This window comes from Nothobranchius furzeri, chromosome 14 (assembly GCF_043380555.1).
Source record: "Nothobranchius furzeri strain GRZ-AD chromosome 14, NfurGRZ-RIMD1, whole genome shotgun sequence".
In the NCBI taxonomy this organism is placed as follows: Eukaryota; Metazoa; Chordata; class Actinopteri; order Cyprinodontiformes; family Nothobranchiidae; genus Nothobranchius; species Nothobranchius furzeri.
In genome coordinates, this window is record NC_091754.1 from 19,836,820 (window position 1) to 19,864,347 (window position 27,528).

The 27,528-nt window shown below is 38.8% G+C and overlaps 3 protein-coding genes across 8 annotated transcripts in view; 1 reads left to right on the plus strand and 2 right to left on the minus strand.

The window, feature by feature from the left end:
* cobll1b (cordon-bleu WH2 repeat protein-like 1b) overlaps window positions 1-14,071 on the minus strand; it is a 42,791-nt gene extending 28,720 nt beyond the window's left edge. The window contains exons 1-2 of one of the 4 annotated variants that reach the window (XM_015966560.3): window positions 13,355-14,071; window positions 13,070-13,153 (exon numbers count right to left, since the gene is read on the minus strand). In XM_015966560.3, coding sequence (XP_015822046.1) covers window positions 13,070-13,131 — 62 coding nt within the window. In that variant the 5' untranslated portion in view covers window positions 13,132-13,153; window positions 13,355-14,071. Of the gene's footprint in view, window positions 1-1,643; window positions 1,881-8,683; window positions 9,740-13,069; window positions 13,201-13,354 lie in introns of those variants that run through there. The other 3 variants (XM_054746970.1, XM_015966561.3, XM_015966559.3) reach the window with 3 other exon arrangements.
* A 161-nt stretch (window positions 14,072-14,232) lies between these two features.
* Window positions 14,233-19,189, minus strand: slc38a11 (solute carrier family 38 member 11). 2 transcript variants are annotated; one of them, XM_015966562.3, is made up of 10 exons: window positions 19,115-19,189; window positions 18,888-19,022; window positions 18,691-18,756; window positions 16,356-16,462; window positions 16,201-16,280; window positions 16,070-16,140; window positions 15,786-15,947; window positions 15,580-15,692; window positions 15,319-15,450; window positions 14,233-15,225 (listed from the first exon to the last, which is right to left on the minus strand). In XM_015966562.3, the coding sequence occupies exons 1-10, from the start codon at window positions 19,173-19,175 to the stop codon at window positions 14,986-14,988; spliced, it is 1,167 nt and encodes a 388-aa protein (XP_015822048.2). In that variant the 5' UTR covers window positions 19,176-19,189; the 3' UTR covers window positions 14,233-14,985. The 2 variants fall into 2 exon arrangements, with proteins under 2 accessions (XP_015822048.2, XP_054602947.2); XM_054746972.2 differs by having other exon boundaries at window positions 15,580-15,947.
* Window positions 19,190-21,603: 2,414 nt separating this feature from the next.
* scn1laa (sodium channel, voltage-gated, type I-like, alpha) overlaps window positions 21,604-27,528 on the plus strand; it is a 37,403-nt gene continuing 31,478 nt past the window's right edge. For both annotated transcript variants that reach the window (XM_054746967.2, XM_054746968.2), the window contains exon 1: window positions 21,604-21,940. The gene's annotated coding sequence lies outside the window, so the exon portion shown is untranslated. The remainder of the gene's footprint in view (window positions 21,941-27,528) is intronic.

The window sequence follows — 27,528 nt, forward strand, 5'->3', positions numbered from 1 at the left end:
TAAAGACATTGTGAAACACACATGCGTTGTGATTCAGCTTGCATGATGAACAGAGAAAACTGGTAAACTGAAAAAAAGATGCCCCAAAGGTGCAAAACACTAAAAAAGTAATAAAAAGCTGGAAAAATCAAAGCAGTATGCACACACACATTAAATGGGTTTGGAAGTGAACTATCTGATTATTTATTAAATGCATTTTCATTTTAATATATATATTTTTTTTAATTTTATTTATTTATTGCAATGCTTATCAGCCTATTTAAGATTACCCCCCCCCGAAACAGGCGTTTAACACATTCTTACTGAAAACTCGACAATGCCCACCTCAGGGTCTGTGTCATCACAGATGTGTTTTTAAATAGTCACCTCGGGCAGGTGATGAACACAGTGGTGTGTGTGTGTGTGTGTGTGTGTGTGTGTGTGTGTGTGTGTGTGTGTGTGTGTGTGTGTGTGTGTGTGTATTATCCATGCGTGTCTGTGTTGGTGTGCTGCTGAATGAGGTGGGACATGCTGCAGCTTGACTGTGCTGATGCCTCATTCACAGGCTTCCCCTTGGAGCTCCAACACCCACAAACAAGCCCATTCAACAACCTCAGAACACACTTTGCAGACATGATCACCAGCAAATAACAGGTTGGCTGTCGCTGGGTCATTTCCTACACTTTGTCATAAGATCAACTTGTGATCTCTCACAGAGGGAAAACAAACGTTTTGTCCCTTAAATAAAAGGCATTCCGAGTTGCTTTGATAAACAGAAACTCTTGGAAATGCAGCCACAAGATGTGAATATTACTAGACAACATGACCTATTATTAAAACAATTTTAAAAATACATTAATCAAGTGAAATGGCGTGTTGCATTTGTAAATTCATTTTTCTATGATTTCCTAAGGCATAACATTTACTGAAAACCTTGAAAAGATGAAAAAAGGTGCTCCTTCTTGCATTAAAATACCTCAAATACTTCTTTAATCAGGTGTGACAAGACAGAATGAAAGACAGAGGGAAAAGGTGGGAATGTGAGGAAATCTGGCTTTTTGAATTTTTTTTACATAAATCTGCTGAGAAGAAAACAACATTTAACCAGACATTCTGGTTCATCTATTAAAAGTCCTACACATTAAATAATAAAATGATAAAAAGATAAATAGCACCACTGGCAGAAATGACTTTCCCCTGAGGCAGTATGTGAAGGATTAGCAGAAATGCCTTCTGTGGTATGCTAGCAGCTGCTGGGTAGCAACATGGCCCCTTGGGGAATGATGGGTTTAAGTTCAAATGCTAAAAAAAAAATTTCTTATTGAATATTTTCCTCCAGTCACACTTTCAGACAACACCATTTATTTTAGGAAGCAGGAGCCACAACTAAAAGCTCCACTGACCATAAACACAAGTCCACTAGCTGTAGCTCAGCTATATACAGTCAGATGTACAGGCTTTAACACGCCACAGAGCAGCAATACACCCTCCACATCGAGTCAGAACACACACAGTGAGTGATCAGTCTATGTGGGAAAAACTGTACCCAAAAGCGTTTTAAGTTTGTTCGAGAAATCACTGCATAAAACAGCAGACTCAGAAGTTTGGAAAGCAGGTGACAGACCTGCTTTTCCACTCTTTCTGCCAGGACTTCCTTTCCTTACCTTTCTACCCAGGGCTGTTCTTGCTCACATAAATTCCACTCTGCTGTGATCTTCCATGAGTAGCCAAACAGACTCAACTCTATCAGCATAGCTTTAAAACAGTCCACCTTAATGCCACGCCCAGATCCGTGACATCAGAACTCTGCCTCCACTGCCTGAACCAACTCAGCCAAACGGCCTTTTTGCTGGGAGCTGCAGCAGGTTGGCACGACTCCCTCTGAAGACATGAGCCTGAGGGTGGGGCCAGCGGAGTAGCTCACACACACACACACACACACACACACACACACACACACTGTAGGCTCAGACAAAGACTGGAGTGAATCTGCTGATTGATCAGGTTTGTGTCTTCTGTATTCTGCTCACGCTAGCAATGATGTAATTGTCAGGTTAAACAAACAAAAGGGACCTCTAATCACGATCCTTCTTTCAGGGTATCTTTGATTTAATCAGGTAGTTTTCCTGCATTTGGGTTTCACTTTAAGAAAATATTCCAACTGTAAACAACCACACCTTACTTCTACAGAACTGACTCACTCCAAAAGCACTTTCGAGGACTTGTCAGGTGAGCAAAACCATAATTAAAGTGGTTCTATACAAAAGGGATGAAATAACATGAATTACCAAACTGTGTGGGTGCTATCTATGTCCAAACATGCAAGTGGATTAATGATTATCCTCTTAAAGGTGCCATATTGCTTGTAACGCTCTTCACATATCGATGGTAAAAATGTAAAATCCTGGAAAAACCTCATCCAATCCAGTGCTGGTCCCCTTTCTAAATGATTGGCTAATAATCCATCCATCAAACTGCTTCTTCAAACATATGTCACCCCGCTGCACATCGCACCCTCTGTTCACAAAATGCACGTTCTTTGCAAAACAACAGGAAGCTAGCTGAGCTGCCACAAACAGAATGCCCCGTTATATTTACAAATCTCATTTAAAAAGTTGTTTTACACGGGAGACGTTTAGGTGACAGAGTTATTGTCTGGAAACGCAGATAAGTCTGAACTCTTGTTCGTGCGAGAAGTGAGCAGGCAGAAAGGAGAGTTCAGTTTATGTTCTGGAAGTTATAGTGGTGGTGGAGATTCCCCAGATTGTCGTGGCAATGTCTTAAAATTTGTTTGCTCTCCAAAGTGTTTTTCTTGATCCTATTGGCACAAATCTAATCCCATAGAATTTGCTCGCTTCTGACACCAGCCCCCCAGCGGATGAGGGTGGAACTGCAATTTTTTGGTACTTCCGGGGTTGCTTCAATTTTTGAGCCGTATTGTGGGGGCTTGGTTTAAAAATAAGTCAACTAATTTAAAATGTTTTTTTTTTTACATCTTAAGAAGTTATCTATGGTTGGTTAGATGCTTAGTAGTTGCAGCTTCGGTGGCTAGCAGATAGTAACTCACTTATATATTTTATTGCATAAACATATACACAATATAAAAAGTAAAAGGCTCGTTATATATTTATACTGAAACTTATACGTATAAAATATAACGTTATCTCCCGTTTCACGTGACGTTACGTGACCGCCGTGGAAGCCGCAGTCACGTGTTGCAAGTCTGTTCTATTTAACCATTTTCTTTGACCATGGAAGGACAGTGTCCTCGTAAGCAAGGCGCCTGGCCTAGCAAGACATCGCCTCGAAAGGCCAGGCCAATGGTCTGGCCACGACCCATAGAGAGAGCTCAGGTGTGGAGTGGAATCTACGGTTGTCTGTCAAACACTCTCCGCATGCTATTGGACAACGAAAAATGTGATACTCAGCACTACGGATGTCAGCCAACAGGGCAGTCTGCGATACACTGTCAAAGAAGACCAAATACAACATTTTTCTACATTAAGGACGTAAAGTGACAATGCCGTTAATCTCTGGAAAGATTCATTGAAATGTTGAAAATGAACTAAATGATGTCCAGTCGTTTAAAAATATTGGCGGCTTTGTAACATATAACCATAAAAATTGGGTCTAAATTACGTAGACGATACCATATTGGATGCCATGTTTTCTTCTATGTCCCGTGAGGACAAAATGCATTTACTGATTTATAACAAACAGTTACAAAACGTTCACCATTCATAAACATTGTTTTACACATTTACATCTACACTCGTTGTCAGTGATGAAAGGGAGTCTGATGTGCTTTTCATTTTGCTGGAGGTTACGCTCCAAAGAATTTTTGACCCTAGTGGCCATCTGTTGGTAAGGTCTTACTCGAACACAAAAATACCACTTGCTTGCAATGATTTAGACATATACTGCCCTTGTCGTCAGGGAAAATACACATCATCACTTTAAGTACCTCTATCTGCTCTCGACTTAAATGAAGAGTACAAGTCTAAATATATACTGTATATATATTTATTTTTTCAAAATGTAGCTTGCTTGAACGGCTTCTTCCAAGAATAAACACTGTACTTTTAATTTTTTTAAATAAAACACTTTGACTGACACATTTTAAAATCTATCATTTTTTTCCCTTTTAAGTTTGGAACAAAAACAGGAAGTTATGACCTGAAGTTACAAAAAGCTTTGTCTGTAGTTTATATCTTCTTACTGCAAATCTGCTCCATTCTTCATGTGATGCAAAAGCTACTTCTCAGTTCTGCACACTGTCTGGTGCAGAAGCAATAAATCTTGAATAAACTTTCCATTGTGAAATGCGGGTCATGTGCCAGCTTTTTATCTGTAGTTTTATGCTTTTACCTAAGAATGTGCAGCCCACTCTGCAAACACCATCACCAAACACCGTGAAATGATAAGAGGTGGTGAATGGAGATGAGAGCAGGCCAGACGTTACGCAGAATTAAATCTTAATCTTTTTTTATCAGATGTGAAAATCTTGGTTTCTGCTGCTGCTGCGTGGATCTCCCCTTCAAAAGTCGCAGCTTTCCATCTGATCTTTAAAACACTGCATGCGTGTAGCAAACACTGGGCTTCCCTCACTGTCAAACTGTTATCCACCTCACTTTGATTTTAAATTTATGAAGCTCTACTTTGCTTTTTCCATTTTAACAGCTATGTCAGAGCATGCCTGTGTTATTGACAGATATACAAAATAATTAAAACCAATTTAATTAAATCAAATTGGCAGTTAGACCCCCCAAAAATAAAAAAAACATCTGCTTTTATTAATATAATATAATCACTGATTTAATACCAGGAAGTTTACTGAAAACATTATTTTACTTATGGAGTCTTATGTAGAAGCATCAATGAAGGAAAACACATTAAAAAATGACTATTTGGAAGTGAAATCTCTGTTCTGTTAGCTGACACTGATTAGAGTATCCTATTAGAAGAGTTTTTAATAACAGAAACTACAAAAAACCCGTCGTGTCCTTCCTCTACAGAACGGGGTGTTTCCAAAAATATACCGAAGCTCTGCACATCGTGTTTCAATGGAATTAAACAGCTAATAGAAGCATATCAGTCCATCCATTGTGGTCAGATAAAGTTATTTATCAAGTTTACATGCAGCTTCATGTTACACTGAGCTGTACTGGTTGGCTGTTTTATGATCTGTTAAAAATATTGTACTTTTTGAACCAACAATAAAACAATCTGCCATTATTTTATTCTTTATTAGCTTTATTTTAATTCATTAGAGGCATTAAGGGTTTTGATTAAAAAAATAAATTATCAATAATAAAAACAATCTAAAAGTGAATTTTAATGGGATGCAAGATGATGTTTACCTTTGAATTCAAACATGAGATTTTTTTTCTGAATTTCTGCACTAATACATTTTCTTGCTTGTTTGTTATTTTGTTTTGTTACGTTTTCTTGGGGCTGGGAGTGGGGTAGGGGTTCATTTAAGTTAATTAACTGGCAGATCGACCCCTTGGTAGAGCTAATTTTATCCCTGTATTCTTTTTAAACATGCACTTAACTTAAATTGGCAAAAATAAATAAATAAATAAATTATATATATATATATACATAAAATTTTAAATTTTCTGAAAAATATGAGGATGTTTGAAGAAAATAATGGATGGATGGATGGATGGATGGATGGATGGATATCACCATCTTTGCCCTAAATGATTCTAAAAAGACAAACACAATTATTTCCATCCCTTTTAGGTTGGAAGTTAAAGGGTTATGCTAAAGGGCCTAAAATGTACTTTGAAAAGAGGTCGCCCTGTCAGCTAAAGGCTTAAATGTGAAGCTTTCAGCTGACATCTCAGTATAGTCTTTGAGTAGGTGTGAATCAAATGTATGGTTAAGGTTTTGATGTTTTGAACTGCATTCATTTATGGTTCTTTTTTTAACACAGTAAAAGTGTTATTTTTACCTTGTTTTTACTGATGTTTCAACTACCACTGTAGCCTTCTTCAGAGTTTTGCCAATGTTGGTGGCGTCACTTCCTTCTCCGTTTATCAGCGAGCATCCGAGGACGGTGTCCTCCTCTGCTGCCCGCGCTCTCTGTCCCGATGACAGTCTCATGCGCGATCCAATGTGTAGACCCCATCATCTCTGTTCATGGCTGTGTGTCCACATCTCCTTATTTCTAAGGATTCCTTGATCCATCTTTTGTATTTTAGTTGTTCAGCGTTTATGATCCATATTTCTTTCCAGTCCGTTATATGATTCTCCCTTTGCAGTGGTCTGCTACAGCTGATTTCGTTATTTTAGGAACGGAGAATCATATAATGGTGAAGGAACACAGATCATAAACACTGAACAACAAAAATACAAAGGATAAAAATTTTTTTTAAAATATATTAAAGATGGATTAAGGAAGCCATAGAAATAAGGAAACGTGGACACACAACCATGAGCAAAGGATGGGGTCTACACGTTGGATCACACATGGGACTGTGTTATAAACAAGGAGAGCGGCAGAGGACGGCATCGTCATGCCTGCTGATACAGTGGTAGTTGAAACATCAGTAAAAACAAGGTAAAAATAACACTTTTACTGTGTTGAAAAAAGAACCGTAAAGTCCCATTAGTTGTCACACACAATGATGTGTGTGCAAAATTTGTTCTTCGCATTTGACCCATCCCCTGGGGGAGCGGTGAGCAGCAGACACAGCCGCGCTCGGGAACCATTTGGTGGTTTAACCCCCCAAGCTAACCCCCTTAATGCTGAGTGGCAAGCAGGGAGGCATTGGGTCCCATTTTTCAAAGTCTTTGGTATGACCCAACCAGGAATCGAACCCTGATCTCCCAGTCTCAGGGCAGACACTCTACCACTAGGCCACTGAGCTGCAGTTGGATGAAACACACGGCATGAACGTACAAAAGATGTATTCATTTATGTCAAAACAAATGGCTGCTTAGACATGATTAGCACTTAAGCTAACACCAGAAAAAAATAAAACTAATAAAACTTGTGCAATATAAAAAATCTCCTGGTTTAAGCAAAGATAAAGTCCATTTTTCTTTATGAAATGCTTATTTTCTACACCTACAGATAATCTCTTGCCAAAGTCAGTTTCCTCCCTGCTATGAGGTAAGAATCCCTCCTTTACTCTCAAAGCCATAAACGACCTGCTGCAAATATGATGAAAGAGCTGAGAATGTATCCCCTCCCTCTGGAAGCTTGGTGCACCACAATCTGTTACCAACTACTCGTGTGCTGTTGGTGTTTGGCAACCGGCCTTTACAGCAACCCCTACCTTTAAGTTTTCTCCACATTAAACTCAAAACTCTCTCCTCTATTAGCATCTCGTCATCTCTTCCTAACACAACTTCACTTCATCATCCACACCTCCACAACGTGTCTTCTTCAGTCATCCTTGAGCTTATGCTAAGTTTAGTCTAAATGGCTTTTTTGTGTGTTTAATTTAAAAGGGGAAAAAAATGTCCGAGGCACGATAGTGGAGACTAGGGGTCCCAGAGAGAAGACAAAACATGAGGCCCCAGAGCCACAGCTGGTAATCTGGTAGGAGGTCCCTCACAGTAAACACAAACTTTTAAAGAGGATCTGGATAGGCCATTACGTTACAAACAGTGTGGGATGGGAGGGGACTCGTATTTAAAAAAAAAAAGCACAGGGACCCTTGTGAGAACTTCCCACCTCCTGTGTGTCATTTAGGCTAAACAAAAACGCTTTTTCCCACAGAAGTTCCTAACACAAGTCCAGTCAAAGTCACACGGTGTCATTTTACATTATTATATCAAGTAATGACATTAGCTTTCATCGTGTCCACTTGTCATGATTCACACCCCCCCCCCCCCCCCCCCTTTTAACTTTAAATACTAAAGCAGAGACCTCATATGTTGTTGGATCCCTGTGTTCTTCCACACGTTAGATCCTTCACTGTGATTTGTCTAAAACACTTTGGTCCCTGATCTGGGGGTCTGCTGCGGTACATTACCCTCACCTTATCTCTGTGCAACTCAAATATTTCCCCTCTAGATGTTGCACCATAGAAAACTCATGGAACTGCAAAAAAAATCAAACTCTGCTAAAAAAAAAAATAAATAACAGAATGCATGTTTCAGTTTGTGCACATTTTATGCACTGATCGAAGGAGGGTGAACTCAAAAGAGGCTGTTTGGGCCTTCAGGAAGTCTCACCCATGTTACAGCACACAGAAAAGCCCCCACTCAAAGTGCACAGAGAAGATAAGGTGCAGTAATTCACTCTGGCCTCTGGAGATTTGACCAAATATGAGGATTTGTTTTCTTGAAAGCCAGACAAATATTTAGATAAAACAACTTGGTGAGTGAGGAAGTTTTTCCTCACAATCATAATTCTTTTGAAACAATGCAGCATTGTCTAAAGTGGGGCATGTGTCTATGGCGCAAGAGCATATGCTCCATCTTTTGATGATCACATGAACTGAGGTTAACAAAGTGACTGTGGAAGGTGGTTTACTGCTAAAACAAAGAAAGTGGTAAGTCTTGCAGAGGTAAATGCTTGAGTATGCAATAACACTATCTAAATGCATCTTATAGCAAATACTGCAAAATAATAAGAATGAACAAGTTCATTTAAGTCATTTTCAAAGCTGTTTACATTGAGATACAAAGCTCAAAATGACCAATTACACGTATCTAGAATATAAAGTAGCTCCCTTTTACTTACAAAGTCTGTCCTCACTGAAACTGGTCCAGCTGGCTGATTGTGTCATGCTGTGTTTCGTTTGCTTACTGCTCTCTTTGTAGGGAGATGATAAGGTTCACTATGTCTGCACTTTAGCTATGTGATATTATGCAAAATGCAACACGGGAACCAGTGCCAGAATGTACATGCACTGTGACAGTGCCATCTAGGGAAACACATCACATCTTACAGTTTCTTATTTTATTTCTCTGAATGTGCTACTTGATTCCTAAAACACCAAATTAAAGCCGGTAAATTGCAGAAATACTGCAAAAAGTCCTTGTCGGTTTCATTTAAAAACAGATTGGTGGCAAAGTTAGTATTTCAAGACTGGCCTTTCTCTGTCAAGATCACATCTAAACAAGACAAGCACTGAAAAAAAAAGGTCAAGCAAATTGAACCAATTTGTCCTTTTTTTCCCGTAAACTTTTGAATTTGTTGGAGATATGCAAAATTTTCCATTGAGAGCAAACAAAGGACTGATTCAAGTGAGGGTCATTGTGAATGTTACGTGGGCCAAGAGTGGGAAGCACCAAACTGTTATGGCCTGGAAAAGAGCACAACAGAAAACAAGTGGGGGCCAAAGTCTTCCAGTCTATTTAACTGGTGCATAATCGAGACCTGTGCAGCAGATGTACGCATACATCGAGGTTGTTGCGATATAATGTCCAGAAATAAAGAGAAAATGTAGGTTTTAATGGAAAAAGAATGCCTAATAAAATTAATCTACATCCATAAATGCTGTTTATGGCCAACGCGTTGGCTACGGAGATGCAACAAAGACGAGCCATTATTCCCTGAGTGTGAGCCAGTCTGCTTTATGCTTGTGAGGGAGAAATCATCCATGAGATAAAACTTTCCAGTGTCCAAACACACACTCTTTCAGTGCAGCTTGAACTTTTACGCTGTTTTTCCTCTTACTTTAGTTCATCTCGTGGGTGGGTATTTCTCAATGAAACTCTTATGAGCCCACTGGATGCAAGTGGACTCCCTGAAGGCAGCGACCAAATTATGGATTATTCCAAACGAAGGCAGCCTTGTTGCCTCGGGGGATGGGGTGGGGGGTGGGGGGGTGGGGGGACATGAGGACACAACACTGATGAGCTTTATTCTATTCCGGGGCCTTGTGATTTCTACATCTTAAGTACGGTCACGGTCTTTCAACTTTATGCGCTGACAACTCTCCTCTCGCTCGAGTCGACGGTCCTGCCACGGCTCTCATCTGTTCACTCGTGTGAACAGCTGTGCTCTGGGATTGCCTGTGTGTCGGGAAACAGCTGTGGGGATTCAAAATACCTTAACTGATTCCACATTCTGCCCAAAGGAAAGCCAGCCGCGTGAGATCATGGTTTAGGTGTGTCGAATTAGCACGGCCAACTCGAAGGACTGCGCTTAGTGAATGCACTCTTTTTGTTTTTAACAACAGATCAAAAATGTGACAAACAAACATTAGCTTTGAAATCTTGTTCAAACTTCCTGAAGTGAATTAAAGCTACAATGGCAGATATAATAAAGAAGCTAGCTTAAAACGTTGTTTTCATGCCTCTTAACATCCATCTAACATAATATAGTTATAAATATATTGTGGAGATTTAAAAAAAAAAATAATAATAATAATGAAGTGGTTCTCTCATATTTGTCTAAACATCAGCCATTAATAGTGGGTCACACCAAACGCAATCATTGGACCATCCGGTTGTTGGTCTCACCAAACCACGCACTTCCCGTGCCTACTCTCATTACGCACTCAAACATTTAGCAACAGAACACCACTGGTGTGAGAAGTTCACAGCTCAATGATATATCAGAGAAGGAGAAACAGCCGGCTGCTACCACTTCAAATTTTAACTAACTACCAGACTCCCCCCTGCTGAAAAAACCAGCATAGCTTGGTTACCAGCATAAATTGTGTTTTGGTGCTGGTATGCTGGTCCAGCATGGGATGCATGGTTTATCCTGCTGGATCATCATACCAGCACCAAAACACAAAATCCTGCTAAACAGCTATGCTGTTTTGTTTTTGTTTTTGGGTTTTTTGCAGGGCCAAAAATAAATAAATAAATAACCACCAGTTGAAGTCAAGGACAACAAAAAACATTCAAACCTAGAAAATGGAGATTGGTGTTTAGCACGCTCTTGTTTCCTCTGGCAATGCAGGTTCCAGTTTCAGGTGGATGTGGCCTAAGGATAAGGCTGTGAAGGACCGTTGCATTAAATCTTTTAATATGACTGCATTTGGGGAAAGGAGGCGTTAAGAAAGTTTAGTCACCCCCAGATAAAAGAAGCCAGAATTAAGACAGAAAACACATGTTTCCTTACACACCCCAGCAGAGTATGGAATTGTGGTTTACTTTGAAATTGACACAAACCACAAGAAAATTTAGTTGTCTAAAACACCCTATTCTGCCAAGAAGTGTGTCCGTAATTTTGGATTATGCAATACTTTTGAAAATGTGAAATGCCAATGATTTAAGTATAATTTTCCAAAGCCTTGCACAAACTGGACATGACAAAGTACGGTGCAGGATTGGAAACTTTTCACAGCTGTTGTGAACTGCTGGCTTTGAAATCATCATGGGCTCAAAGTCTCCGTCTCACCTCAAATAAAAAAAAACCTCCAAATCTCTTCAGATTGCCACTAAATGCCAAAACAGACTGTAAAAAAATGCCCTGGAAACTCACTCTTCGCTTTTAATGGTTCCAACCGCTGGAATACAAGCAGTTGACTTCATTTTAGACTCCACGGACCAAAATCTGATGGGAATTTCCATCAAGTCACATATACTCCGAGCCCTTCTCCGGGGTAATTTTCTTTAACTGGTGGACGGCTTGTGTATATGATAGAATTTCAGCTTCAAACCCAAGTTGACTGCATGGCTTCTGCAACAATCAATGGACTCATCACGGTGACAGAGAAGGCTGGATGTTTACCCTCCAAAATAGTTCCCATGACCCCTGCACATGGTCGAGGGAATTTCTCAGTAAAACCTCTGTAAGCAGGAAATGAGGAGGGTTCAGAGGTTGAAGCATCTGCAACAACCGTGACTCCGCTGAGATGTAATGAGTGGAAGGAATGTTTGTCAAGAGCTGGTTATGTGGATGCACCGATGTGACAAAGGTGGCATTATGCTCTCACGTGTCAAACAGCTGAGAAAACAGCTGGCTGTGGGCTGCCAGGTGTTGAGAACAGCAGCATGCACTTTTTAATGAGAAGTTGGATTATGTTTGTGCACAAAAAAATGTCAAACATATTTTTTCTGATCTCCAGTATACCAAGTCATTTACAATACCGAAATTAACTACAATATGTGAGGTCCCTCCCTCAAAAAAAGAAAAACCAAATCATTTTAGGTTGCTATCATCTGTGCAAAATATGATAAATACTTCAGTTTAAGTTATGCAATGGAAAAGGTGCCATATTGATTTTGTCTCCAACTGCAGCTAAATCACATTGTCCCTGAGATATGATGCATTCCATTTGTGCTCAGAACTTGGAAATGCCAACTTCCCAGTTGGAAAATCCAACTGGAACCCCACCCCCATCCCATAATCGGATTTCTCAATCAAAAAGTCAGATTTTATTTTTTTTACTCCAAATCCAGTTATGCAAGGGTGCAACTAAAATCAGTGTTACATGTAGCTGTCATTTTTTACAAATACATGTGTTTCTGATTAACAATGCTAATAAAAAAGCATATGTTAGTCACAAAAGCTCTGAATAACAACTTGAGTGTTGAGTAGAGGGGGAAATGGAATAAGTAAGATAAAGATAGGCTGCAAATAACAAAACATCATAATAGGGAAGCAAGCATCCGTATTGGAACCCTGACTTTTCCGACTGCATTTTCCCTGTTCCAGTCATTGACTTACAAGGTAAATGGAATGCAGGCATCCTTAGATAAAACACATTTCCTCTCTAAAAGAGCACAAATATATAATTTAGATGACAATTATTTCCAACAGTGAAAAAGTTATTCTGAGTATTTATGATTTTGTTTGCATTCCTGATAGAACCCGTGACCATTTTTACATCTTGCTGTTTTGAAAAAAATATGCTGATGAATCATCAAAACATGCTACTTTAATCATGAATAATGTGCTAGGGTTTTGATGAAAAGAACTATTGTTTCCTGTCTACCTCATCTTGTTTGCTATCAGGGACTATGATGCAGGTGTGTGGTTACCACGGTGACCTCATGGGGCACTGGCTGCAGCTCTAACATGTCTTTTGATCAATTAGAAGTTGATGTTGTAATTTCAGATAGACGCTGCTTTGGCGCCTTTCAAGATGACTTCTTAAGACGTCACAATGATGTCATTCTTCAAGTGAATATTGTTATTATAGCAGCTTTTTGCTGTCCTACTTACCTTAGACCAGAGCTTCGCAGATGGGACTGGGATCCACGATCATCCATGATGACTGAACTCATTGGCTTAACAAAATCCTTTGGACTGGTCAAGCACAAACAGAAAGCACAATTCATTTTTTAGAGTGCACTTTCACACTAGTTGCAAAAGCTACTTCAAGCAGGAACTCCTCAAGCGACACAAAAATCGGCAAAAATCCAGATGTGGGCGAGGCCACCCTTCTCTTATAGTGTTATTAACCGTTTCTGTCATGAAGAGTATCCGTTGTTTTATTATTGCTCTTACCAGGAATCCAGCAGATGTCAACTTCCATCAGTCTTCAGGGGGAAAACGGAAAGTAAACCGCTACAAAAAGATTTTACTCGAACACATCGTGTCGGTTGGATGCGTCTTCTTCACGAAAAACATTCCGGTGTGTATTCTTCTTTTTGGGTGACTTCTTGTGATCAGAAATCCATTTCCTGGGACTGTCAACAGAACTGTGCCAGCTTTGATCTGTATCATCACAGACACACTGCTCTGCACCGCGGCGTAGAGCTGGGAAAGTTGGGCGGTTCTCAAACGTTCAGTCAGTCAGAATTCCCAACGTTGTTGTCGTTGTTTTACTTCTTTCTTTCTACTTTCTTTCTTTTCATCTTGGAACCCGTTTCGTTACCAATCCCAGAACAAACTCAAGTAAAGTCCACCCATGAAACAGTAAATATGTTGGAACTCGCCAAAACACCTTTATTTACAACACTTTCTGGTGTTTGTCCGCAGCGACATCTTGTGGTCAAAGAGGAAACTGCAACGTTTTCTCCATTTGTGGAGAAAAACGAGGTGTTGAGTTTTTAATGGGTTGTAAATTTTTACAGAACTCCACTATTGTAAGAAACGATTTTCCTAAATATGTTCTGCTTTTTAAATCCTGCAAAATACAAGTAATCTTCCACAAATTAATAATTTAAACAGCTAGAAAAGCTCAACATCTCTTTTCACACGCATCTTGCATACGTTTTAATTGTCCTTTATGATATGTGGACATGTGGTCTTAATTATATGCATTAATTCTTTGTTGCAGTCTAAACAACCAAATATTTTGAAGCAGTTTTTTCTTAATTTCCACACAGATGTATTTGTAAGTTGAGTTTTTGTGCTTTCACTCAATAAAAACTTCACATTTATTTTAGGGTGTTTTATTGATTTTCCTCTTAAACTTCATCAGTATGAAACTTATGCATAAAAAAATATAAAAGGAACAAAGACTTTGAATAAAAAATGGTGAATGCTGTAAATTGTAGCCCATTTTAAAAGTTTTTTTTCATCTGCATCCAGTTACACACACATGCTGCTTTTACACATGTTCATATTGATGCAATAAAGTTCTCTTTCCTGTGTGCACTTCTTTGTTTACTCGTTTAACTCAAACCCTGTGCTGTAAGTACAAATCTGAGGGGAAAACAAGCCAATCCCCTTCTGCAATTAATCTCATACATGACTCAAAGTATGTCAACAGCTAAATCTTGCACCAGTATACCTGATTGCTCAAGATTTTTTTCTCTCTTAAACTGTGGATAATAATATGCTGCTTCTCCGGCTCCCCTTTCCAAAAAATACTGCATAAGATGTTCTGGTAGGAAACCTTTGGTTCCAATTAGCCTCAAGAGCATTAGGAAGACCAAAGGTACGTGGGCTACCAAGTTCATGGTTGCCTTCAGCATTTCACCCTGTGATATTTTGCTGTTTTATGGTTATTAACATCAAATAATATACAGATTTATTTAAATATAAAGGAAGAATCTCCCTCAAACTGTTACATCATACAAAACAACACAAAAAGACCCGTATTCCGACAATGTAGCATGATAAATGTCCACAAAAGCAGATGAGAACACTGGTTTGCCAGTAATATAAAAAATCTAATCAAATGAATTCTTTTATCCAGGTGTCATTGTGCTGGTAATGTTAGCATCTGCACAGTAGAACATCTCCACACCGTGTGAGCAGTCGTCAGGGTTGATTAAAGTTGAGGTCAGACCAGTGATCATGACAAACAGGCCGGCTATTATCAACAAGGTGGGAATCAGGTTTTCACCTTGGTAAAAATGACCGGGGGAGAGCTTGAGGAAGCAGGCAGATGGGAGGATGAAGATCAGAGGGGTGGCGCTCAGAGCCCCCTGGATGAGGACAGAAATTCAAACACTGAGGTAGCATACATTTAAATGATCTAAAACAAATAGATACAACCATGCTGAGTTGAAATCACTTACATTTAGCTCCAAAACTCTTCCCAGGCAGTCATAGGCCAGAGATATTGCTGTGCACATTGTAACTATGAGCACGGTTATGGCTGCATGTTCAGCTTTTGAAAGATCACGTCTGCACAAGACATTGGACACCACCTGGAGAAGCAGACAGAGAAATTATACCTTCTTAGCACCAACCTGCACCTCTGTCACCAACTTTCACCAGATCATATAAACTCTCAGCTGTTGAATTTGTAGGTTGGCCCAAGCAACAGTACAATTTACCTCTCTGGTAACAAAACACTCAAGTGGAAACGTGGTGATTATGCTGAAGCCAAAGCAGAAGCGGCCAAATGTTGCCAGGTTATCGTCTCTGCAGTAGTTCTCAAATATATCTCCTGAAAAGTAAAAAAAAAATAAAAATAAGGCGTATTTATTTATAACCCAGAAATCTGTTTGAGGAATAGCACTCAGCACATTTTGCTTTGTACCTTGTGTGTAGCCAGTGAACGTTGTGTAGCCTGCAACGGCAAACGCAGCACTGATGACCAGAGACGAGCCCACGGAGATGTGGGTGACCCGAGACCAGTTTGATAACGTGGGATGCTCCAGTGAGTTATAGATCAGAAAGCTGTTGTGGTGGCAGATAAAAGCTAAAAAGACAGACGAGCAAAGTATTAAAGTATAAAATACTACGAATAGTTTTTTGTTGTTTGGATTAGCAAAAAATAAACATTTCTATTAGATTTTGCACCGCTGAATGCAAAAAACTCACCAAAAGACATGACTCCAACTGCCTGAATGGCATTCCATTTTGCAAATGACCATGCATTCTCTGTAGGCTCACTAAACAAAAAGTCAGTTCAGTTTCTGTTTTGCATCAAATCGCAAAGTATTCATTCTTACATTTGGGGTCCGAGTGTGGCTGATCTGATGACAGCAATGACGAGGATGCTGAGAGTCAGGACCATGGACAGGAAGGACACCTGGTGATGCATGAATGTATTTACACAGGTAGGATCACTGTAACACACTGACAGATCAGAGATCAGATGTCTTACCTTGCCAAGTTTCTCTATGTTTCGATAAAGTGACAGTGGCAGAGTGAACAGTAAGGTCGACAAGAGGATCACAAAGTGACGTTCTGCTAGGATGTGATCTGGTCCAACTGCAAAGACAGCCCGACACATCATTCATTAATAATCTCTTTAAATTGAGGATATAGATTTTTACAACTATTTTAAAGGTGCATTATGTAAGAATGAAGTAAGGGTGACATACTGTGGTCAAATTTGGTTACTGCAGCTCATTTTCAAACTAAAACTGACTTCCTCACTACGGTTCCATGCGTTTCATGGCTATTTCCAGCTACAGATCAACATCAGAAGATCGTAGATGACGAGTGAAGACGAGTCATACACAGTTGGTTGACAAGTAGATAAATACATTTCACTGTAATATTAAGTTGTGGGCAAATGGAAAAAGTAGCTTTAGATATTTTTTGAGCCAACTACTTTTTCTAATTCACTGTTAGAATTGTTAGCTTAACGTTAGCCGTTAGCCTGCTTCACCTAATATTAGAGTAAAACAAAAAGCTGTTATGTGTCACATTGAGGGGAAGATTAGGACCCAAAAATGCAGATTACCCAGGATGACTCGAGGTAGGAGTTGGTAAAAGTAAAAATCCTTTATTTGGCAGGATGAAAACAAAATAAATCCATAAGGCAGCGAGCCAAAATCCAAAAGTCCTGGAGCTCAGGACACCAAAAGCTCACTTAGAGCACCAATGTCTGGGAACAAAAGTCCTGGAGCACAGGACACCAAAAGCTCACTTAGAGCACCAAAGTCTGGGAAAAAAGGTCCTGGGACACAGGACACCGAAAGCTCACTAACAGCACCAAAAACCTGATGACACAAGCTCACATAGAGCACGAATAACGCTGACAAGAACACAATGGACCGACAACCACACAGAGACACGACAGGGCTTATATAGACTGGGAAGATGAGAGGGAGATGAATTGCAGGTGTGTGGGGAGAGGGGCCAGGTGAACACAATTACTAACTCAGGGAGGAGGAAGAAAACACTGGTGGGAAAAAACACATTAAATAATGAAAGGCTGTAACAAAGGAAAATGACCTAAGAGAAAAACAAAAGACCAGAAGGCATGAACCATAACTAATATTCTAAGGGGAAGCTGCCACTAAAGGAAAACACTACAGAAATAAACTACAGGGGTGTGGCTAGGAAGGGGCCAAGAGAGCACAGGGCCTAGGAGAGGGAAGTCTGAGGAGGGAAACCTAGAGGGCAAATGGGGAACACCAGGAGACACATGAGGAAGATGTAGACACGACACATGCGGGCGCTAGAAGACACAAAAGGAGCACCTAGAGACGAATGAGGACAAAAGGAGACACATGAGGTGAGACGCAGACACAGACCATGGTTGTTAGGGTTTCTTAGGGGTACAAGAAATAACTTCTGGGTCGCTCCGGTTTACTGGCTTAGGATCTTTACTAACATGCAGCTTTTGCTGGCCGGCGCCAGTTTAGCAGCATTATGGGCTCGACACACGGGAGGCGACATTGCCTCTCCTCCATTCATTTTCAATGAGACATGCGCGACAAAGCGATAATCGCGGGTCTCCCTCCTACCAAGCGAAACACGAAAAACGTGCGTGTGAAATTTCGCGCTCATGCACGTGTAGTGCACAGGCGACCCAGCGACGCGATCCCAGAAAGTTAAAATATTTTCAACTTTTCATCGCTGTCGCTCGGACGAGGACCAATCAACGGAGGTTTCATTCACTCGCCAATGAGCGGACAGGATGCTCCGTACATCTCCGAGCAAACATGGAGGAGAAGTTGATTATTATTATGTTTTATAGTAAAATCAGCAGTAAGATTTCACATAACTCTAGCAGCACCTTGTGAAACATCATATCTACCGCTTTTTAAACTCTGAACCGCTTAAATAACCTTAATTCCCTCCAACCTGACACAGCCAAACAAAACAATGGAAGTTTCAATTTCGCCATGGAACAGAACGCGTAGACGGCTTTGCCGCTGCCGCAGATCGCCTCACGTGTGTCAGGTAATAAAAGCGACTGCGACAAATTTTGCTGATCGCAGTTGTTTGTCGCCTCCCGTGTGTCGAGCCCATTAGCTGTCGCAGGCTCAGCAAGCCCACTGGCTCACAGATTGTAAACAAAGACTACGTCCCTCTTTAGCTTTTTTTGATAGGAGAAAAAAAAACTGACAACCTCCCAGTCGACTGAGAAAGAATTCTGTTTCATTGTAACCTTCCTTCCAACATGATTTAGACATTAGACTGTTTTGTGATTATTTCACTGAGAATTCTTACATATTGTACCTTTAAGGTTTAAAATGAATTACCTCCTGGTATCCTTAAAAACACTTTTGTCAGCGTGTCGCCAGCTGTGATGTTATAGCTGACCATGGCTGAAGGGCAAGAATGAGGATATCAATGCTTTTATTTTTTTTAATAATTTCATTTTCTTTTGTACAAATTTGAAACATGAGAAATTTTTACTTAAATCACAGAAAATTAGACAGGGACCTTAACAACTCACCAATGAAAGGATAAAGAAACTGCAGAGCAGATAAGATCATAAATCCAGGGAACCCAAATGTGTTTTGCACCAGAGACTGATAACTACTTGTCCCTGAAAGGTTCCCTCCTCTGATTAGCAGAACAATTGAGTAGTCTAGGAAACAAAAATATTAGAAATATTAAAATAATAAAATCTATTTCATAAAAGATTTTTTTATTCCAAGAACTAAAACATATTTTCAATACCTGTGACGAATCCAACAGCAATCAAAAGAATAATTCCCAATGGGAGACCTGCCTGGTTCATTGCATATGGTAAACCTGTTTAGAATAGAATAGAATAGAATAGAATAGAATAGAATAGAATGTTATTGTCCTTCAGTGGGGACACTTTGGTGACACTGCAGCAACTACATTCACAACAGGAGCAGAATAGGAGAGTGAAAATTAAAGAGTAAAATAAAGAAAACGTGACACAAAAATACCTAAAATTTGATTATACTTAAATTTTCAAATTTGTATGATTTAGAAATTAGAAATACTGTGTGGATTTAAAAAAAAACAGGAAAATACAGAAATATCATTAGTTTTGCATTACACAAAAAAGGGATGTAAACTAAAACAGAGTCTTGAATGAAAACAAAATGCTTTTGTCAGACAAATATTTAGTGTATTCATTACATACTTGTTTTATATCCACAACAAACGGGTTAATAAATGTGGGCAGCTGGTGCTGGTCATAAGACACAGCTGCAGGACTTGAATAAATGCATCTCCTTGTTGCAGTAAACTTATTTCACCTCAGAAGTTAGTGAATCTCAGCGTCTCAACGCCAATGTTTACCAATAATTCCAGATCCTATTATGGAGTTGATGAAATTAAAGCATGCAGATATGGTTGAACCTTTCGAGACTCTTTCAGCTTTTAGTGGATTTATTAACATGCCTCCTTCTTCCCAGATCTGCTACAAGAAAGATGAATAAAACAATAAATCCATAGTCCTTCAGTTTGTTATTGATTAGAAAAAAGGGAGACGAGCAGCATCACACCTACCTGTTGAGCCATTTCGGGTCTGATCCTTGGTCTCTATATGCTCTCAGGCTAAGCTCTTAACTTTAGGCGTTGGGACAAGAGTTGGAGAAAGTGTGAGAGAAAATATTTTCAATTCAGGCAAAAAAAACTTCAAAATGCAACTCAACAGCGCCTCTTTTGGTCCAAACGAAACAAACAGGCGGGGAAGATCTGCAGCACAAGTGCTGATCTGTGACTGAAGCCCACATAGTTTCATACTACTTTTATATATGATCCTCCAACGTCAGAGAAATAGGTTTGACACCTGATCCCGAAAGTACGTCTGGGCTTTCTGATGGAACATTTGGGGGGAGGATTCCAAGGGTTTATCAGCAGATTAGGAGCTGATTACTAAAAGCCTCTTTTGTTCACAGATGGAAAAAGTCGCGAATAGGAGATGGAAAATTAACACATGATGTTTTTCCACTTTGAACCCTTACAAGGATCTTTTGTGAGTCTCGGTAAAAGGTTATCAGTTGGTTCTAAATGTGACCAACCTTAATGGTTCAACTCACGGTTTTAAAAAACAAAACAATAACACACTGTGCGTAAATAATTTGATGACATGATACACATCAGTTTTCTGTTCTGTCTCAATGCATTGTTGTTTTATGTGTCTATTAATTTACATGTTTCGACATTTATATGCGTTTTAACAATGTTTAAAAAGATGTTTATTTGTTCCTTTAAAACTAATTTTTCCTTTATTTTTACACTATTAATAGCTAACAAACTGTTTAGATTTGGTAGTGTTTTACAATAATCTGTCTTCTGAAAATTTGTTTTACATCTAGCATCTTTTTAAGGCATTTCTTTCAACGTTTTTACTTTCACACTGATTTCTTTCTTTTTTGCAGAGTTGCTTAGTATGTAAAATGTTTTTGAACTATTGAATAAAAATGTAACAATGTTTGGAAAAGAACAGAAATATGGAAGTTGTATCTGCCATTTTCTATTGTGCTACAAATTTTATTTAGTTACTTTTTTAACTTTATTGTTAATATATTCAAGAATAGCTCCATTCACATTATATGTGATATAATTCATGTTTTTCTTTGCTTCTTATATTTTATTTGTTATTGTTTGTAATATTATTATTATTATTATTATTATTATTATATTTGTTGTTTACAATACTGTGAAATAGATTTGCCAATTTATAAAAATAAATAAATAAAATATTACCACTGCAACTGGCCTATTTACTATTGCTAGTTTTCTGATTATTTTAATATTCCGCTGTTGTTTTTTTTTATCATTTTGGTGTTCATGCTAGTTTTAGCTAGATATTTTATTCCTTTCAATTTGTATTTTTTTTCACAGTTTAGTCAAAATAAAAATGATTTCCTCTCTAGTCTGCCTAGTTTTATCTGTGTCCACCAGGGGGCAGCATGCCTAACTACTCTCACGTTCTTTACCGAAACTTTGAAACTAAAATATATTTTAAAGGCTACAAAAACACAGAAGTCGCTATGAATGAAGACAACTTACTCCTCTATTGCACTTTAAGTTGGTGTGATGTCTATTACGCATGCGACTTTGAAGGCAATTAATGATGTCAAACATACAAAAAAACATTGCCCTACTGCCTACAGCCACCCTCACACACAGTCAGAGATGTGGTTATTTTTTAGTTGCCAACAGAGCAACATCCTGTTTCCGACAACAGCATCTGAAGGCTCTCTGACTGGAACCAAACCATCAGGTGCCCAGGAACATCCGGAAGCGCAGCAGCAGAGTACTCCAAGTGCTCAGGAAGGGTGGACGTTGCCTCTCGCTTTCTCTCTCTCTCTCTCTCTTTCGGTGTATTCCTCTTAGAAACTGTAGAAATGGGCAGCTTTTCACCGGAAGGAGATCCCAACACCTTGAAAGGATTTGAAACACCTTAAACTTTTTGTTATCTATTAGTTTTTATTTTATTTTATTTCTAGTATTAATTTTTCAAACATTTTACTCAGGCTTAGGCTGTTCCTAACAAGTGTCGAGGATGGAAAACTGCTGGTGAGTGGAAACAGCGTTTGGATCGCCTTTGTGGCAAATTGACTGATGTTCAACTGAGCGAAAAGTATTTCTTTTTTTATTTATAAGCCTACCAGTGGTGTTCTAGTCTTTTCATTCAGGTGTGACCATTGGATTTCAGACTATTACATGCTAGAATAAAAGGTGGAGTTTGTGTGTGTGTGTGTGTGTGTGTGTGTGTGTGTGTGTGTGTGTGTGTGTGTGTGTGTGTGTGTGTGTGTAAAGATGTGATTGATTTTATGTGCATTTTGACAAATACTAAACTACAAGCTGTAGTCACCTGTAAAAGATAATGGGACAAGGCAGCAATTATTATCCCACACTCCATCTGAGATGACTTCCTGCCTGCATGGCTGTCCACATCTTTATTAGATTGCTGGCAATTAGAAATTACTGTCCTGTTTCCATTATGAGTGAGCAAACAGTGCAGCCTAGCAGCTTGTTCATAAAAGCATAAACTGGTTCCGGAGAACTATATGAGAACGGCCTCTCACCATGGCACGCCAACGCCCTGAGTGGGCCAGACAGGGTTCTGATTCTGTTGATGGAACGAGGCAGATCCATGTATGAGTTGGGAGCACTTAAGTGTTTTGAGTGTGCTGGTCCCACAGGAAGCCACAGGCATTGAACTGTTTTCACTTTGGATGCAAAAAATTGAGAAAAAATATAAAAATTTGACCTCACATATTGTTTAAAGCAATAATTCAGCTTTATTAATCTTTGTTCAGGCTTTCTTTCTCTTCTTGGAGAGCAGCTTTGCAAATGAACAGTGGTCAAAAGTGTTATGTGTTTGTGTTGAGCACCACCCCTGCTCTTTCTGCAACTAAGAAAGGACAACTCAGACATATTGCTATTTGAGTAGACATTTGAGGGTTTAGGACAACGTTTTTTTTTATCCATGAAGTTTTTCCCTATATTTGCATCCTGATCTCCAAATGTGATGCACCAATGGAAAAAATGTGAATTCTTTCTATTGAAATAAGAACATTTTCAGATCTAAAGCATATTGAAACCTCTCTTCGTTTATTCTAAAGGTGTGGAACACAAAAAAAATCATTTTAAAATTCTTATTTCTGACTATAATCAGTCACTCTGAGTTTTTCATGCAGGCTGAACATGAAAATAGTCTCCTACACCGATATCCTGCATTAGCTTCTGATAGAAATAGACGGTGAAACTCAAGGATTTCAAAAGCCCGACAGATCTACATCACACTGTCACTTAACATTCATGGACTCACCCGTCTTGAGTCGCAACAAGGAAAGCTGTTGTTGAGCATCTCGACTTGTAGAAGCTAACCGTTAGCATTAGCAACTCCACCACACGGCAGAACTTCTCCAGTCTTGTGTTATTTATGAAGATAAAACATCAGCGTTGCAAGTCAGTGTTAGAGTCTCATTGCTGTTAACCAATCAGGGGCGAGATGTCCAAATATCAGGAAATAAGACTCTAAATCCTGTTGTCTGAAGCTCAGCTGTGATATGGCTCACTTCTAGCTCCTGGAAAGGGTGCACCAGTTGAACTATGCTGGCTGGTTCTTTTAAAATGCCATGGAACACCTAATGTTATTCTTCTGACTTTGTCAGTAAGTTCTCAAGCCTCTAAGCTCACAACAGAATTTAAGAGTGAATTTACAGCTTTTAAAAATCTGTTGAAACACAGTTTTTATTATTTTAGCCGATGATTCCATTAGTTTCTTCTAAAACACAGACACATTAGGCAACAATCTGCCAAAAGCTATTTCTTGCCACACTGAAGCACCAGTGAGCATTCAGAGGTCAAAGAAACAAAAGTTTAAAGTGATTGATGTGACATTAAATATTAAAGCAAAGCTTCTGTCTCCATTTGACCCTTTGGCTCATAAGGCCAGTGTCGGTTATGGCTTAAAGGCCATCATCAGGCGGTTTAAAGTGTGATGCATAACAAAAGTAGTTTTGATGGTGTTCTGTTCCAACACAACTTGATGTGTTTATGTCAGGTCGTTCAGCACGAGGTCATGATGCAGACAGGTTGTAGATAATTTGAAGTGGGCCTATTTGAGGCTTCAAAGTGGGAGTTCATATCTAAAGCAGGGTGTATTGAGACAGATTGACTGAATGATGATTACCTCTTCAGATGTTGCAAATGACATTTTACATTCATGGAGGATTGTCAAATTAAAATAATTGTTGTTGTTTTTTTTTTTGTTTAATAATTAAATTTACGTTTTCTTATACTTAATTCCAAATTGTAGACAAAAGCATTATGTTTTGTAACATTTTAAAGATAACAAATACGTCTTAAGTCTGAAAGGGTTAATCAAAGAGTGCTGTCATTTGCTTTTGCTGTGTAATTACAGTATAATTTATCAGCTCTAATTTGACAAATTTTCAAACCCATTAGGACAAGAAGCTAGACTTTTATCTGTTGAACTGATGCAGATAAGGAGAATGTCAGTATTTTGCAATAAAAGCTGCACGTAAATGGTTTTTATTTAGTTAAATGATAAATGACCCACACTTGTATAGCGCCTCTCAGAGTAAGGACTCCAAAGAGCTTTACACTACAGTGTATCATTCATCCATTCACACACACATAACAGTGGATCTTTTATTGACTTTATGTAATACAATTACATGGAAAATTTACAAGTAATTAAATTACATAGTCTACCTTTTTGGCCGACCCTTGGTTTCAGTGTACCATCTCTTTTTTTTTCCTCAGAGGCTCAGAAATGAACTTTTACTTGATTGTTTTTGGCTCATAAAGCTTTTCTTGTAGTCAAAGTCTTTAAATCGAAGATGAAGATCACTACTTAGCAAAAGAAAAACTTCAATGCATCACATAAGAAATTAAGTACACTCAAAAATGATTCTTGGCACAAGAAAACACAAGGTAAGACTTTTATTAAAGATTTAACAAAAATTGTTAAATCGCATCTGTGATTCATCAAAATGGTTCAACTAAAATCAAATGTACTAAATGGAACGCTAAACTAAGCGTCTTTAGTAGAGATGTTCGATATTATCGGACTACCACTAATATTGGCCGATATTGGCATTAAAATTTAATATCGTAAAATGTCAGTATCGGTTTTCAGTTTTTTAATGACCAACTTTTGCATACAATACACATATTATATATAAAACTCTTCAGCTATCTCCTCTCTCTCAAAATGTCAAAATATGAAAGATCTGAGGTAAAGCATTTGAGATATTTTAGTTTATTCGACACAACTTGTGAAGTAGAAATTTCCCATCTGTAGTGAACGTATGCTGTCCTCACAGCTCTAGCTATGTGTAGCTAACAGCTAACAAACGACTAAAACAAAAACAAGAACCTTCAAAAGGCTCGTTTTTCTGAAGCAGTGTTGCCAACTCAGCGACTTCGTCGCTGTTCCTAACGACTTTTTGACCCCCCTCAACGACTTTTTTTCCAAAAAGCACCTAGCAACAAACCTAGCGACATTTGTCAGGACCCGTTGCTACTTTCTGTAGAACTTTCATGTAGATATTCCCCACAGATTAGCAACAAAGAAACCATTTGCACTCTGAACCGTTCTTCCGGGAGTAAGGAAAGAGAACGATAATCTGCACATGTGCATGAGGACTGACCAATCATAAACCATTTTCGGCCGGGCTGATTCGCCGAAGACAAAGGTACAGTTGCAGAGCTGGAGACCGCCGACGTCTGCTGCTGCTGCTGCAGACTCACGCTTCTACTAGAGACGGCACAGGCGTCAAACTGCGATCTCTGGTTCTGCAGCCGTCAGACACTTTGGCTTTTCCTGCATTTGGCAAATAAAGTCAACAGGAGTTTCAACTACCGTCCCGTTTACACACGCAGCTCTGTGGCTCATCTGAATTTCCTTCAGTGACACAGGGATGGTTATACTATGAGACTCCCGCTCCCTTTTGCTCGGTGCGCCGTTATTATCACGATGGAGAGAATACACAACGGAGAAGTTGAGAAACTATGAGGTGTAAAAAAAGTGCTTTTTAGGAAAATGGCTGTGAGAATGAGGAGAGCAGAAGGTCTGAGTTATGCTATGGGGAAAATGAACGCCTATGTGGCGTAATGACTTCATCAATATGCAAATTAGCACGTGACCTCACCTGGCGACATCTAGCAACTTTTGGGGGAACTTCAGCTACTTTCAGTCAAAAACAGTTGGCAACACTGTTCTGAAGATCTTTATAATTGTTTTATCATCGTAACTGCAATATACAGAATAAGACAAAAAATGCATTATTAGATACATCTTAATGTCACGCTTAGAGAAAATGAGATTCAGCTGCTGCTGGAGATCGATTAAACATGCCACTTTCTCTATCACTAATTTAAATTCAGGTAGTTTACATTTTGATCAGAATTTTTTTAAAATTTAAGCATGCATGATAGATATGTGATGTTAGTAACCTAAAATGTTTAAGCTTTTCTTTTTTTATGAGAGTGGAACACAGCAAATATCGGTTTATATCAGTATCGGAAATTAAGAGTTAACTATACCGTTGTATCGGATATCGGTTAAAAAATGCAATATCGAGCATTCCTAATCTTTCTTTATCGAATCCCATTTTGCAACTTTTAAAGTTTGTCATTTGCTCTTCCTTTTGGCTGAAGAGGAGAAAAGAAGGAAACTGTACATGCATCCTTAAAAAAATTCTTGTCCCTAGTAGTCACCAACTAAAATGTCCATGTAATAATATTTTTAAAATTGCAACTCTTGTATATTAAAATAGTCGAGGACAAGTCAAACAAACATAAGAACATAATACCTTAAAAGTGGATCTTTTATTGACTTTATGTAATACAATTACATTGAAAATTTACAAGTAATTAAATTACATAGTCTACCTTTTTGGCTGACCCTTGGTTTCAGTGTACCATACAAAATAATCTTTCAGGAAAACAGAGGATTGTAATGAAGAATAGGACTGTACAACATGACCAAATTTGTATTTTCTAATATAGGTTGTTTCTATCCAGATGTGATGAATAACATGATAGAAGACATTTTCTGCTAATTCTGATTAATATATTTTTAATGTGGGTGAATTAGCTGAAAGTGGGTCTTGGTTCTGTTTATTTTTTCACTGTAAAAATGTACTGAAAAATACATTTCCTGTAGATGCTTTTAGGGTGTTTTCTGCATTAATTGTTCTTTGGCTTTGTTGATTTTGCATCCAGGAGAGAGCAGAGCACATCTTGGCAAGTAGAAGCTAACCGTTAGCCATAGCAACCCCACAACATGACTGACCTCCGTCAGGCTTGTGTTATATGGGAAGATAAAACATTAATGTTGCATTTTCACCCAAGAAAGGAATAAAGTGAGGCAATGTGATTCACATTGCTGTTAGCCAATCAGAGGCAAGATGTTTGCACATATATAAACGAGTTAGACCCAAAATCCTGCTGTTTTCCACCCCACTCCTCCAACTATCTTCTACTTCCTGAAACTGAACCTGAGAGCCACAGCTTTTCTTCCACAGAAAACGACTCAAGGCATTAATTCATACTAAAGACCACAGCAGATTTATTGAAAATAATGTGTCTTAAATGTGTTGGATGCTGTGAGCCAGCAATGGAGA

Excerpts from the sequence above, each read along its gene's own strand:
- slc38a11 (XM_054746972.2), bottom strand. The coding sequence starts at position 19,175 with ATGAACCAGGCAGGTCTCCCATTGGGAATTATTCTTTTGATTGCTGTT. Across the intron at positions 19,023-19,114 it reads TGCTGTTGGATTCGTCACAG|ACTACTCAATTGTTCTGCTA; the intron begins GTATTGAAAATA and ends TTTGTTTCCTAG. Across the intron at positions 15,948-16,069 it reads AGTTGGAGTCATGTCTTTTG|CTTTTATCTGCCACCACAAC; the intron begins GTGAGTTTTTTG and ends CTGTCTTTTTAG.